The sequence below is a fragment of the Heliconius melpomene genome, chromosome 14, assembly GCF_056956725.1.
Source record: "Heliconius melpomene rosina isolate 202511_hmr_F chromosome 14, ASM5695672v1, whole genome shotgun sequence".
Classification (NCBI taxonomy): Eukaryota; Metazoa; Arthropoda; class Insecta; order Lepidoptera; family Nymphalidae; genus Heliconius; species Heliconius melpomene.
The window spans coordinates 8,937,110-8,951,753 of record NC_140402.1 but is presented as its reverse complement, the minus strand read 5'-3'; the positions used below and the strand labels follow the sequence as shown (position 1 = coordinate 8,951,753).

Sequence of the window (14,644 nt, the reverse complement as noted above, 5' to 3'; positions counted from 1 at the left end):
CACTAAATTAAAATAAATAATACAAAACTATTTATTCATTTCATATTTTTATTTAAAAAAACACCATATTCAAGTAATCATTTAAAAATACTTATTTTACAATATTTTTTCTAGAACGTAAACATTTTCAAAAAAAAACTTTAAATTAATTAAGTAGTTGAAAATACTTTCCGTGTAAATTAAAAATAAGCCCTGCTATACTATAAAAATGCCTTACATTCAAAGCTCTATTTACAATTTCAAGATAATCATACACTTTCATACAGAAGCTTAACCCTTTAAATATTCAAAAGATTGTAATTTTTATTAAGAGGCCAGTGGCGGCACTGGGCCACAAGCGTGCGATTGTAAGCGCGACGGATTGTGGATTCGATTCCCACTCAGGGGAATTAAATATTTTATATTTTCATTCATTCATCCTCGCTTTGGTAACGAGGCAAAAGAGTGGTGTTGAGTTCTGCCACTCAACACGCTATGCCTCCAGAATACGGCGGGAAGTGGGGCACGAAAATGTCTTAACAATAGGTTACCAGGTTTCCTCTGTCTACCTTGCTATGTGCAGAATACAGCGTAAACCTAAAAAAATGTATCAGCCATATAAGTTTGACTTGGAAAGGAAATAAAAGTTTATATGTATTAGACTTGAGTTTGATTTTATCACATTGGCCAAGACACGTGAAATGCATAAAGAAAAACACAAATCTTTTAGTAATTCCCTAACTTATATTTAAAAAATATATTATAATTCAAGCTTTATAATATTTTTTCACGCTGGTATATCTGTCGGTCTGTTCGCATGTAACTTTATAGGTTCTTCGTTTTCCTTATTTTTCCTATCGTTACCTATTATAGCCTTCCATAATTGTACTGCTGGCATTTCTATGATCAGGTATATTGGTATTGCTATTAAATATGATATTACTATACCAAGAATCAGAATGGATATCTGTAAAAAAAGATAGAACACAATTATAGGCACTATTTTGGCCAAATTGTTTTAAAATAATTGAAATAATTCTGTAAATTAATAATATTTACTAAAGCCAACCAAAATTTAGTTCTTACCATGGAATAAACAGACACGTGTCCAATGTGAGTATTGCTAGCGACCGTCAAACGCATTAGTATGAAATGTACTATAAACACCGAGTATGAGAGACGTCCTAGCATGTGGAATCCTCGCCATAACAACGCGTCTTTTAAAATTGCTGAAAAAGAAGAAAACACAAAATATTCCTCAAATTTACTACAGAAACGGAAAAAACCGATTTTTCATTTAAAAAATTGTTATAATACTAAAATAAAAAATATATACTTACATTTACAATTACTAACACATCCCAGTAAAAAGATATTGAAAGACAATGCAACTAGGAATCTGTCCAAAGAAGTGTACAGAATGGTCAAAATCTGAGGCGGTTTCGTCTCAGCGAGGAAGAATACACCAGAGAGCGTCACTATTCCACCGATAATGAGAGACAAGTGAAATAGAACGTTGAACCACTGAAAAAAAAATACTTTATAACCGATTTCAAAAAAAGGAAGTTATGAGATTAACATTCACGTTTATGTTATTGTTAGAATTTCATAATGATAAGATAAGAGTATGATTATTTGGGGTTTAGAGCACTTATGCTACAGTTCGTAAGCCTGTTTATATTCCATAATATGTACGTTTGTCCAAAACGTCTCGGGAACTATATAAAAGTGGGCAGTTTTTTTATCTAAATTCTTACTTAGGGGCCGTTGCAACCTTCATCGAAATTGCTTCAGTAATTTTGGTTCATAAAAACGTTTTGTGTGAGCTTTATATGTCGCAGTATGCGTGGTTTACTGAGAATAGTAGAGTAGCAAAGTTTTGTCATTCAAAGATTTTTTAGAAGCGGTTATTCCTATTTTTAATAGTTAATACTAAGAAGATATGATAACAGAATGCTGTTACCATTAAGACACTTCCGTTCTTCTTTTTCCGACCAATCCAGAGGCATTTCGTGGTGGGTGGCGAAACTCCACCGCACTTTGCGTCTTTACCAGAGCAAAGAAAATGAAAATATCGAATATCCTATAATAGAACCGAACCTAAAATATAACCACGAACCAACCTAAGACTGGCTTCATAAAATAATAATTTTATGAACTATAATCACCTCTGGAAAAAAGTTAAACACCTGAAATCATGCCTTTATACTAAAATAATGCTAAACTAAGATTGAAAGTCATTATGCCTAATATTATGATTATATTATAAATTACCTTTACTTCGCTAAGTTTTATTCCTTTAGTTTGATTATTATAATAAATGAAGGCGGACGCAAGCCCCATAAAGTACCCCGATAGATTCATCCAAAGGGGAAGATAGAGATGTTTTATTACTGAGGAGTTTATAAAGTTGTTGCTAACAATTCTGAAAAAATGTATTATTTTTTTATAATAATTATGTTATTTCATAAAAATAAGGATAAGGATACATCTTTGTATTTTCCATTTCTCTGTTCTATCCTTTAATTATACAGGATATAACAAGGAAATAGAAAATAGTTGTATTGGTAACAAATAGTAAAACTACAAATACAAACGAAATACTGCTCGTGTGAATAGCGGTAAGCTGCGTTTTGTCTACTATAGCGGGAGAATGCAAATAGTTTTCTTTCTGAGTGGGAATTGAACTCACAATCATCAAATCAAAAGACAAACGCAGCACCACAATGGATTCATAATTCTTATTTTATTTTCCAAATAACACAGGGACAAATACGTACTCAGGTGACTGTGCAGTAATTATAGGCATTAGGTCTAACATATAAGTAACCAAGCCCGTCGATATGACAGATCCAAAAAGTATAACAGCTAGAACTGGTTTCACAGTGCGTCTCCATTTTATGAAAATAATCAGAAGTAACAAGCCGAGGACGTGGAGTTGCATATCGACAGCCAAATACCTGAAATATGTATTTATTTATATGAAATGTAATATATATTAATTATAGTCAGTATAGTGTATAGGCGCACTTGCGTGCGGCTATAAACGCGAAAGGATGTACTCGAAGAAATGAAATATTTTTTAGTTTCATTATTTACTTAAATGTATAATATATTTTCATTACTTCGCTCTGGTGTCGTGGCAAAGCACGGTGTTGAGTTCCACCACTCAATTGCCAAGGTAATATTATATAGATTACTGCTAATATATATACAATTAATTTGGAAGGAAGTCGATAACCGTGACAATGTCTGAATCATTCATTTAAAACTACACTCTACTTTTAATGAATCTCTTGCTTGCTTTTTGTATTATATAAAGTTGACATACAAAATAACTTATTTAATTCACGCTGTATCCCACCTTTAGCAGGATAAGAAGAAAATGAATTTCCGTCTAGTGGGAATTTAACATGAAGAAAAAAATCTTGCATATGGGGGCTAGAGGAGCAGTTATCAAATCTTTCATAGTACCGAAGCTACTTACCATGTATGACCCATACAAAATTTACCGAGCGGCAAATAATTATGTATGTAAGCTACGTGATGATACCATCTATATGTGCAGTCCTCAGCTTCGCGTTGTATTAACAGCATCCATAAAGGACCGGAGCCGAGACGAGGGTACCAGGTCATTGTGAACCATAGAGCGAATACTGCTACTGGGGTTATCCTGAAATAATCAACAGATGTTTCATTTAAATAAATGATTACTCGTACTTTATAATCTAAGCTACTTCAAACTCCAAATAATTCTCATTCAAATAGATTTTAGCTTACAACACAAAAAAGTTAAAGTCCTGAATAATTTAGACTCATAAAGAAGAAAAACCATTACCTAATAAATCGATTAATGATACCGAGCAAGCATTTTCCAAAAGTGAATGATGTCTTCTCAGCGTATATCAAGGTAAAGTAGGTGGTGAGGAAACCGGTGATGGAGAAGAACACTTGCATCCACAGCGGAGTGTTGAAACCAGCTTTACCACTGATTGTGTCAAACATCTGAAAATAATATACAAATGTGTTATTTTTTATATTAATTAAATTAATTAATTTTATATTAAAACGGAATGGATGTATTTTTTCTTTTCATATAACAGACAGCTATGACAATATATATGTATATATTCTGTTGATCCAGGAGAGAACGCACAGCGAGGAGAGGTCTCTACGCAAAGTCAAAGTGTCAAGCCTTTCATCATTGGGTCCTCAATGTTTCGAACGGCACTAAGTACGTAGTATGCGATCAAATGGGTCAAGCTGATACTGGGGAGCACCAGCTCAGAGATGAGAACAGTACTCGATTAGACCGAGCACCCCTAGTAATTTATTCCCCAGTCTAATTAAATACAAAACAATGTTGTTTTTTATCTAATTAGATCCTATAATATCAGGTGTTCCGCCCCACAGTGTGGAAATGCATGACAATAAAAATTTATATATTATTATTATCACAATTTACGAAAAAACTGCAAAAAACTTACGTGCTCTATGAACTCGGGATTGTCGATATATGAATCAACATAAACAATGGTCACATGTGTCATTACTACGCATATAGTACCTAAGAATCTGGAAAAGATATTTAAAAATATAGTCAAGTAAATAAAAAATATTATTCGATACTCTTAAAAAAATAACATAAAAATAATCAATTCATTACTACTATTTCTTTATAAACAGGATATGAACGACTAGTAAAGTATACGCCTTACCTAATGCCCTCGAAGCAACCAAGATCACTTAAGCGGTCCCCCTTTGAATGTGATCTTATATGTGACAGCAATTGCCAGTTTTTTTTTAACGAAAACGAAAGTATATATTTATTATCTGTAAAATATAGAAATATATTATTTTTTTAATCACTTCTCACTACCGCGTATATACAGGTGTAACTAAATCGACAGATCAACGGTGGTACATGGATAGGGAACCAAGGTGACAAAATCCACCCCTGCACATTATATATTCAACCAAAAAAATACTGGATGGATGGATAAGTATAGATAAGTTGAAATTTGGCATGTAGGTTTTTCGGAGGAGTATAGGCGACCACTGAGCAAGAATTCTCTGAAGTTCCTACAGGAACGGAATAAAATAGAATTCCACATTTACCACCACAAATTAAAAATATAACAATAGTATTAACAATATTAGTGTCATATTATCTATAATAAATAATTATCTATATATATAAAATCAAAAGGTCACTCACTCATCACGAAATCTCAGAAACTACATGTGCTAGGAATCTCAAATTTTGCATAGGAGTTATTTATAAGACGTAGGTGCTTGCTAAGACGGGAATTTGCAATATTCGACTTCTAAGGGGTTGTTTTTGGAGTCAAAAGTTTGTATGAAACTTCGTTACTACAAATGCTAGGAGTCTCAAATTTTGCATATACGTCACTAGGACATAGTCATGGAGACAGAAATTAATAATATCATATTATAGTTCACGCGGGTGCAACCGCGAGCGGGCCGCTAGTAATTATATATACCTTGCAATCCTCCACAGCGCGGCCCCACTACGTGCAACACAGTGGCCACGATAGTAAGCGCAAACAAACTCATATAAACTATTACGAAGATTTTCGCTGAACCACTTGGTTTTTCTCCTTCCGGTGAGCTGCAGAAACGGACTGATAGGACGTTAGCCTAAAAAAATAAACTTAGAGTTAAGACACTCAGTTCCCCACTCTCCGCCGAATTTTTCGAGCATTTGTTGAATGGTGGAACTCAACGAGCTTATATTAAAATATTTCTGGAAGATTAATTCTTATTTTTTTCCATTCTTCAAATATATTTTGGTATGTAGTTGTTGTATAGAGTTAGGCTTTTTTATTATTATCATTTATTTTAATAGTCATATAATAAAATATATTATTATGTATTTTAATAAACCTATACCCACTTCTAGCCCATATTCCACCAAGTTATTATTAATACACTTCTCTGCTGCATCATGGTATGTATCAGGCCCTTGAGCTCCGCACCGCGTCATACACACTCCTCGATGGACCAACGTTCGATTGTAATGCTTCTGCTTTTGCAATGAATACACCTGAAAAGAGATTCAAATCTTTACAATAATTAATCTATACTAAATTTATAAATATAAACAGTATGTTTGGTTGAATGCGCTAATCTCAGGAACTGGTTCTAATTGAAAAATCATTTAAGTACAAAACTAACAATTGGAGAATATAAGATTGCCTTTTTTTAAACATCTGTGTTGCTACAACGCCCACAAATGTATAGTGACAGCCAGGACCGCTACGAGGCCCCTTCTGATGCTCTTACATGTATAACAAATATCAACATTTATTCAAGTTATTTCAGCAAGTTTTATGTATGCTACTGTTACAGGTTAAGATAACACATCTCTATCATTATTATTTTATAATTTACATTTAGTTATGGATATAAAAATACGTGTGTAATAGTTTTTTATTAGATTTTTGTGGCATTGAAATTTGTTTACTCGTGTATTTAATAAAATGACAAAGACTACAAAGGCTGATCAAAGATATTTTCAGAAACTAATTAAAATATAAAGATATAATTAATCATATAATATTAATTAAATAAATTAAAACGTCTTAGTATCACAATTTATATGTGAGACATGAGGTAAACTTTGCATTTGTGCGAGTTACCCCAAAATTAGAGCGGGAAAAAAACTTACGATTATTATTATTTATGAATAAAAACATCAAACGTAACAAGTCGTAGGTTCGATTTCCATTCGAGAAAACTAAATAATATAATATTTTATTCTTTGTCCTGCCACTTAACACGCAATGCCTCCAGAACTCGGCGGAAACCGGGGAACGGAAGTGTCTTAATGGGCAGAGAGTGCCTTAACACCAGGTTCCCAGGTTCTCTCTGCCTACTAAATTATATAAAGATATGAACACGTGACGTTGCCACCAGTGCATGAGATGGAGTTATGTCAAATTAGGAATTCGCCGCGCCGTTAGTTATAACTAGTCGTTAGTATTTTTTTTTTATTTATAGCCTTAGTTGCATTATAACTAAGGCACTCTACACTTTCTACTCAAGTTTCATCGACATTATGTGTTGGGTAACAGAGTTCAACGCCACGCATTGTCTTGCTGCCAGTGCGAGTAAATGTAAGTATTCCTTCAAGTGGGAATTGAACTCGCAACCGTAGCGCTTGCAGGGAGACACTGCAGGACCTTGACAGCCTCTAAAATTCTTATATAATTAATCACGTACAGTTAAGCATCTTCAACTCTAACTTACGTCAAGAAGTTATAATAAAAATATATGGTAATTTATCATATTTAAACAAAGAAGTCGTCTCTATATGTTTAGATGATATAATAATTAATTAGATTCGTAACCCGGAAATTACTTGTAAAGTAAGTCTTGGAATTTTAATTATAAGTAGATCTACTGAGGCAGTCGTGGCCTAGTGGTGCTAGCGTGTAACTGTAAATGCGACGGTTATGGGTTCGATTTCCATTGGGAGGATTGAAATATTTTAGAATTTTCATTTTCTCGCTCTGAAAACGAGATAAAGCGCGGCGTTCATTTCCGCCACTCAGTACACATTGCCTCTAGAATTCGGCGGAATGTAAGAAACCGAGAGTCTTAATGGAAAATGGAATGTCTAAACACTAGGTTTACAGTTTTCCTCAGCATAAATTGCTATGCCCTAGAAGATAGGTTAAGCAAAAAAAAAAATTATACCCACTAGACTAGTTGTTTATCCCTACACTGCTTTATATGACAAATACATATTTCATACCGTATTACGTTTTAATAACAATACTTTTAATATTAAGCTCATGAACATACATAAATTAGATATATATTAGCAACATAGAGGGGCAGTGTCGTCACTTTCGGATTTTCCTAGCATGAAGTTCCTAGGTTCTATATGCGAGTAAGGTAAAAAATGTAAGTATTTTTTATTATTATTTCAAGTAGATTAGAACAAACCTTCCGCTCCTAACGCACTGTCTAATTTCAAAACATTTTGTGTTTAGTAAACTCAGTTTATTTTATTTTTTACCCCGCACTTTTGAATTTGCATTAGCAAAGAAATGAAAAGAGGTCCTCCTCGAGTGATAATCGAACCCATAACCGTCGTACTTTGTAATCAGTAATAAAATTTACAACTATTTAAAAAGTAAACGTTGCGTCGCTCTGTTTATTATAAAAGTTTTTAATTTTATTTTGTTTCCTTTCTATTTTTACACTTGAAAATGCCTGTTTATCTCATCAGGGGCTATCAAAGTTGGGGCTCCATAATAAAACAATCTGTAATATCTAGTTTTAGATTATTTTATCAATATATCAATTTGACAACTTTAAAGAAACACAGTAACCAAAAGTACAGACCATGAGTCTGTAATGTAGAAAATAATAATTTAAAAAAAAAACATTTTGATAAAAGCATAATAAAATAAAAAAATATATATTTATTTTTTCCTCAATCTTGAATAATAAATTTAAAACGCGGCCGCAATAAAAACGTAAATGAACAACGCTATCAAAAACCACTCGACATGCGGTCGACCTTAACCCAGTAAGTTCAAATACCTCACACTTCAGAAATGGATTTTAAGTTAAATAAATTGTTTTTATATTTAGAGACTTATTAATTAATTTTCGGTAGTTATAGGCACAGTTGAGATGAACGAACCATACGAGCTGAGTGGCAGAATTTAACACCGCGCTCTGCATGTTAATCACAGCAAGGAAATCAAAATTATTTCCACATCCACGAGTGTGAATCGAACCCACAATCACCGCGCTTATTGCACTGCGCCACATTGGCCTCCAATATATAATAAATAATATGACATACCTTTAGAAAGTCCAATAGTGGTGATGGTGCTGGCGACACCAGCACTGCGTCGACAAGACAATACACGTCATTTGGCCGCTGACACTGTGACCACTCGTCTAAGTGGTAGAGTGGTGGTAGATCAACAAATGATACTGTTTCTGATGACAAGCAAATAAAAAAAATGAATATTGTTAATAATTTACGGTAAGAGGACGTCGTAGCGCCGGGGCTCTGGTGTTCCATAAACGCGGCGTTTGTGGGTTCGATATCCACTCGGAGGATTGAAATATTTATAATTATTATTTCTTTGGTGAAGTGACTTAAAGGAAAACGGAGTGTCTTAACACTAGGTTTCTTATTTCCCTGTATATACTACGTACGGATACATTGTAAAGCTAAAAGAATGTATACAATAAAGAAATATGAATAATAGTTTGATCTGGCACTCAACACACGATCTTACAAATTCATTTAAAATTTGAATGTAGAAATTTAAACCCCTTGCTTTTTGGACACCATCCAAGCCCTCTAGCAACCAAGTTTAAAATTAACTTTGAACCCATTTTTTTATGAAAATTACACGAAAATATATAAATATTATAAAATTCAGTTATGTGAAAGAAAAATATAAAACAATTCATTTCCCCGAATAAGAATCCCAGAAATTAGTAAATTACTTTAATAAGTAAAACTCTTTTTGCTATTAGATATAAATTTCATTAGAATATTGTGTAAGAAATTACATCACAACTATGTCAATGTTAAAAAAACTAGTATGATAATCGAAATGATAGCAAACAATATTTATTATCTCGTCGGCCATTCGTTTACCTATGTATATATAATTTACCTACTTGACCATTTATTTACTTATATTCTTATATAAGTACCTATTATAACCATATAAGCACAGTCGAATTTACCATAAACTTAACAGTTGTGGGTTCAATTCACACTCGGGGGAATAAACGGACTATCTTAACACTAAGTTCCCAGGTTCCCTTTACGTGCTCAGCTATGTGCGGGATACAGCGTAAAGCTATAAACGAGGATTTGTAGTGTGCTTACTTTTTGATGGTGGAACTTTCATACAGCAGATTCACGCATTATCATGTAGACATTCGGGAAGGCTTTGGGAACCTTAAGGCACTCCTATATTCTTCCCAATGTTTCGAGACATTGCGTAATAAATAGCGGAGCTCAACGCTGCACTTAAAAAAAGAAAATAATTTAAACACTTAGGAAACTTCCTACAGCTGTGAAAAACGCCTTCGTGGGAATGTTTTTACAATATTTCGGTTTCTTGATTTGACTAACAATCATTTTCTTATCTGGACATTATATTTTATACTTTTTTTTCTTATTGCCGTCATATAAAAGTAAATAAACTTCACATTTTAATTAAAACATTATATAAACAATATAATTGGGCAGTTCTATTACAATCTTATCCTTGAATTAAATATTTACTTTATTTAAACATATTAATTAGTTAAGGTATAATTTACAGTTTTATATTTATGTATTACAGTCATGCAAATTGTAATACATTAACATAAAACTTTATTATTATTTTTATATATATTCTTTTTATAATTGTTTTATCTGAGGTAATCTTTAGATTAAGATAAGATTGTAGTGTAGTTGGAGTATATTCAAATGGAACTTACTATTAAGGCATTTTGTTTTCGAAACATAGCGCGTTGAGACGCGAAACTTAACGCCGTGCGTTGTCTACTACATATTTATATATTTTTTTTGTAAAACTTCTGAGATATAAATTTATGCTGGATATGCCCTTTCTCGCCCCTCTCCCCTTTGTCCTACTATCAAAACGACATTTTGCCGAAAAAAATTCGTCGTCGATTCCGTCCATGACAGTGTTTGAGTCATATATGTGATGTTGCACCTCTTTACAAGACCGAACTCGCGACCATCACGCTTACAGTATTCGCAATTATGCAGCTCTACGGCCGTAACTATATTTATACTTTTTATTGCATAGTTTTGTGGATGTTGAGTTACGCCACTTAACACGTGATGCCCCGAGAATTCAACGGAAAGTAGGGAACGGTAGTACCTTAATGAAAACGGAGTGTCTTAACACTAGGCTTCCACGTTCCTTCTGCCTACCACGTTTTATGCGGTATACCGCGCGAGGCTAGAAACAGCAGATGTTTATATGTATTTTTTAATAAATGCGGCGTTACATTCCGTTTATTGAAATTATATCTCTTAAATAAATATTATAAACCTTAGTAGTACTTGGAGAACTCATACATAATTATCCACTCCATAATTAGCTCGATGTTTACTTAGAATTAAACGAACAAGCCAGTCAGATCAAATATTTAAAGACGTCTTTAAATTTCAAAAATTTGAATATTATTATGTATTATGTATGTATATTATGTATTGGCCGTTGTGGCAGCGTCTGTAAACGAACGCAACGTTCGTGGGTTCGATGCCGATTCGGAAGAATGAATTATTTTTATTTCCTCACTTTGATAAGTGAACATAGCACAGCGTTGAGTTCTGCAGCAAGTGGGGAACGAAATTTGAATTGAAAGAATTCGAAAAATGTAAGTTAATTTTCTCTACAAAAATATATTGGTCTATCTAGAACGATAATAAAAAAGCTAAATAGAATTTAGAATATGCAAATTCACCGTTTAAAATAATTATAATTTTCTAAGAATGTTATCTTAGTAATAACATAATATGTACGTGTCGACTTAATTGATTCATACAAAAGAGTTCAACGCGTAAGGTCGTCAAACAATAAAACGGGTTAAAACTCAGTATGTCCTACTTTGTAATTTATTGTTCTAGGTAAAATAGAAATATTTTTTAGCTTTAAGCTGTATTCTGCACATAACAGGATGTGCAAAGGGAACCTGGGAACCTATTGCTAAAACACTCACTAGTAATTTATGTAGCGTCACACTATATCCTGGATTTATCAGAGTAAGCAAAGGGTAAGACTAAAGGAATTTACAATTTTTAACGGGTAGTATTGAAATTACCTGATTTTTTTTTTAAAAGTACTCTCTTAATTATACTAGTAGTTACCAACAACTGCTTCAATCGATTTTCTTATAGTAATTTATTAATTATCACATCTTAATGTGTGTCGCTCGGTCAAACATTTTCATCTAACTCCATCATCAATAAAGATCTCGGGAATTATTTTAAAATAATGATGAAACTAAGGCCGTAGTTTGACTAAACCCACTCATCTATAAAAAATAATAATAGATTCAATATATTAATATATTATGTTACGGACGGACAATGCTCCACCTCTAGGCCAAATTGGGACAACAATGTATGAGGACAATCCTGTTATAATTTATGTATTTAACGAAAGTGATATAAATAATATGACTTTTCTATTTACGTTTTTTTTAAAATTAAATCAAATACTGAATGAGAATGTTGTTTAGTTTAACAAGTCCTTAAATTTTAGTCTTCACAAGTGTCTTAAGGGGAACGGAGTCTTAACACTAGGTTCCCAGGTTGTCACTGCCTACCTGGCTATGTGCAGGATATAGCGTGAACCTATATTTCAATTAAAACGTTTTTTCTTAAATTTTCTTACAAGCTTCTTTCGAGTATAAAACGTAGATATTATAAATTGACATAGTATGTAATATTTGTACATCTGCCATGTACGAAGTACTTCAACACTCTCATAAAACGTATCGTAAAATACACAATAACTTATAAACAAGTGTTTAATATACCAAGTTTGGTATTTCATTTTGTTTCTTATATAATCTTGAACTATTTAGATAAATCGTCACGTATTGCATAGTTAATATGTTGATTAGGTGAATAGAACAGAGGTTGTTGTGACTTTGCGGGAAAAAGATTTCTCTTCACATTCTGCCAAAAACGTGATTTATATATTTTATAACATGATTATGTCTTTTCCATTTAGCTTTAGTTACAAATTGCAAATCTCTAAATTTCCAAGTATTGTAATAGATCCCCATAGCCTACTTTACTGAGCTAAAAAATTTACAAGTGCGAGGAAAACTCGCATGATTAGGGTTCCGTACATAGTTTGGCATCTTTTACTGATTTTTCTGTAATATTTATTTAAGTAAGAACTATCTATATTAAATTTTTTCTAAATAATAGCCTTCGAAATAAATTTTGCTGTGACCACGGTGACAAATAAATGAAAAGACAAAAGCGTAATCACACAAAAAGAGATCAAAAACCCTCGATTTTTTTTAATATATTTTTTGCATTCTTCAAAATAAAAAAAAAACATATACTCGTATCTTTGTTAGAAGTGAACAAAAGTACGGATCACTAAAAATGTTATAACACTACCGATCTGGTTCTGCCTGTTTGATCATTGTTGCACACTTAAACTTTAAGCCGAATATTTTTATTTCTTAACCGCCTCGAGTTTTAAGTATTGTGTAATACTTTAAATTCTTACTTACGTCGATCGTAAGACATTGTGAACTGACATTACCTACATACCTCACATTTTATGTGTTTGTTTAATATGTCTCTAGTAATATTTTACCAGGATTGGATTATAGTTTAATTCAAGAAAATTTATACTAATTTTATAAATATTATAAATTTACTTAATTTTATAAAGACTTTTTTATTATGACACTCTCCATTCTCCGTTGAATTCTGGATTCCATGTTGAGTCGCGAAAATCAACGCACAATACACATACGAGTAAATACTGACAATTCCATATACAGTTTTCCATAAATTGTAGAACATACAGAAGAAAATGTTTTTGTCCAGCTTTATCCCTGTCACTCTGTTATCCACTTTCGGCCCAAATTCAAGAAATTTGAATGACGAAACCCAACGTACTTCTTTGCCTTACTCTTACCAGGGCGGGTAGAAGTAAGGCAAAGTGCTGCGTTGCCCCAAATGGGGAAGCAACGCTCTACGACCTTATTTATTACCTATATTTAAATTTCCTATTTTATTAGCGTTTTAACAAACATAATTATATTAATTTATCATATAAAAGTGAAAGTTAATAAAATCAGGCTCAATAGAAATTTTATACAAATTTTACGGTTTAAAATTATATATGGATACTCTTTTTCTCATAGTTGACAGAGAGAACCCACTACCACTAGTTGTACTAGATTGGCGATACTCAACGCCGCGTTTGGTTTACCAGAAAAGCCAGCGCAAGGAAATGAAAATATCAAATATTTCCTTTTCTCATTACTTAAGAGTGAAAATCGAACCCACTATTTGTCGCGGTTACAATCGCCCGCTTGTGCCCCTGCGCTACCATTGGCCTCGTAAATTATGAATATAAAATTATAAATATATTTACCATTTTCCAAAAAACTCCCACACGTACAACCGGTGAATAGTACCAACAACAAACAAACAGTCTCACACTTCATTTTTATTTAATAAAACACTTTATTAATAAATAATTATTATATTATTATTTTTATTTAATAAAAATATATTTTTATAACGTTTAGTACAACAAATTGAAAATAGAATAAACATAAATTTAAACTATAACAAATAAAAATAATAAATATATATATTTTAAATTTAAATTAATATATTATTTAAAATTTAAATTTTAAATTTAAGAAATGTATCAACAGACCCGCAAGTCGTAGTCGACTGGACTTTTGGTATTACAAAAGTGTTGCTTAAGTTCTGGGTCTCGTCCTTCAAACATTAAAACATTTCGTTAGACCACCAAAATATTGTATATTGGTTAACTAAATTAATTGCTAGATGATTTCATTACCATAAGAACCTGTTGATATAGTTGAAAAAAATATATAGAAATACTCGCGATAGAAACGCGGCTTT

At 32.4% G+C, this 14,644-nt stretch overlaps 1 protein-coding gene across 1 annotated transcript; it reads right to left on the bottom strand.

The window, feature by feature from the left end:
* Window positions 1-48: 48 nt before the first annotated feature.
* On the bottom strand, window positions 49-14,319 carry LOC146532308 (nose resistant to fluoxetine protein 6-like). The gene is made up of 13 exons (XM_085197625.1): window positions 14,142-14,319; window positions 8,825-8,964; window positions 5,897-6,046; window positions 5,484-5,640; window positions 4,698-4,812; window positions 4,467-4,554; window positions 3,818-3,984; window positions 3,467-3,652; window positions 2,760-2,939; window positions 2,254-2,404; window positions 1,320-1,503; window positions 1,066-1,208; window positions 49-946 (listed from the first exon to the last, which is right to left on the bottom strand). Exons 1-13 carry the CDS (start codon window positions 14,212-14,214, stop codon window positions 767-769), a joined length of 1,914 nt encoding a protein of 637 aa, XP_085053751.1. The 5' UTR covers window positions 14,215-14,319; the 3' UTR covers window positions 49-766.
* Window positions 14,320-14,644: the final 325 nt, after the last annotated feature.

Excerpts from the sequence above, each read along its gene's own strand:
- LOC146532308 (XM_085197625.1), bottom strand. The coding sequence starts at position 14,214 with ATGAAGTGTGAGACTGTTTGTTTGTTGTTGGTACTATTCACCGGTTGT. Across the intron at positions 4,813-5,483 it reads GCGCTGTGGAGGATTGCAAG|ATAATAAATATATACTTTCG; the intron begins GTATATATAATT and ends TATATTTTACAG. Across the intron at positions 3,985-4,466 it reads ATCCCGAGTTCATAGAGCAC|ATGTTTGACACAATCAGTGG; the intron begins GTAAGTTTTTTG and ends TATTATTTTCAG.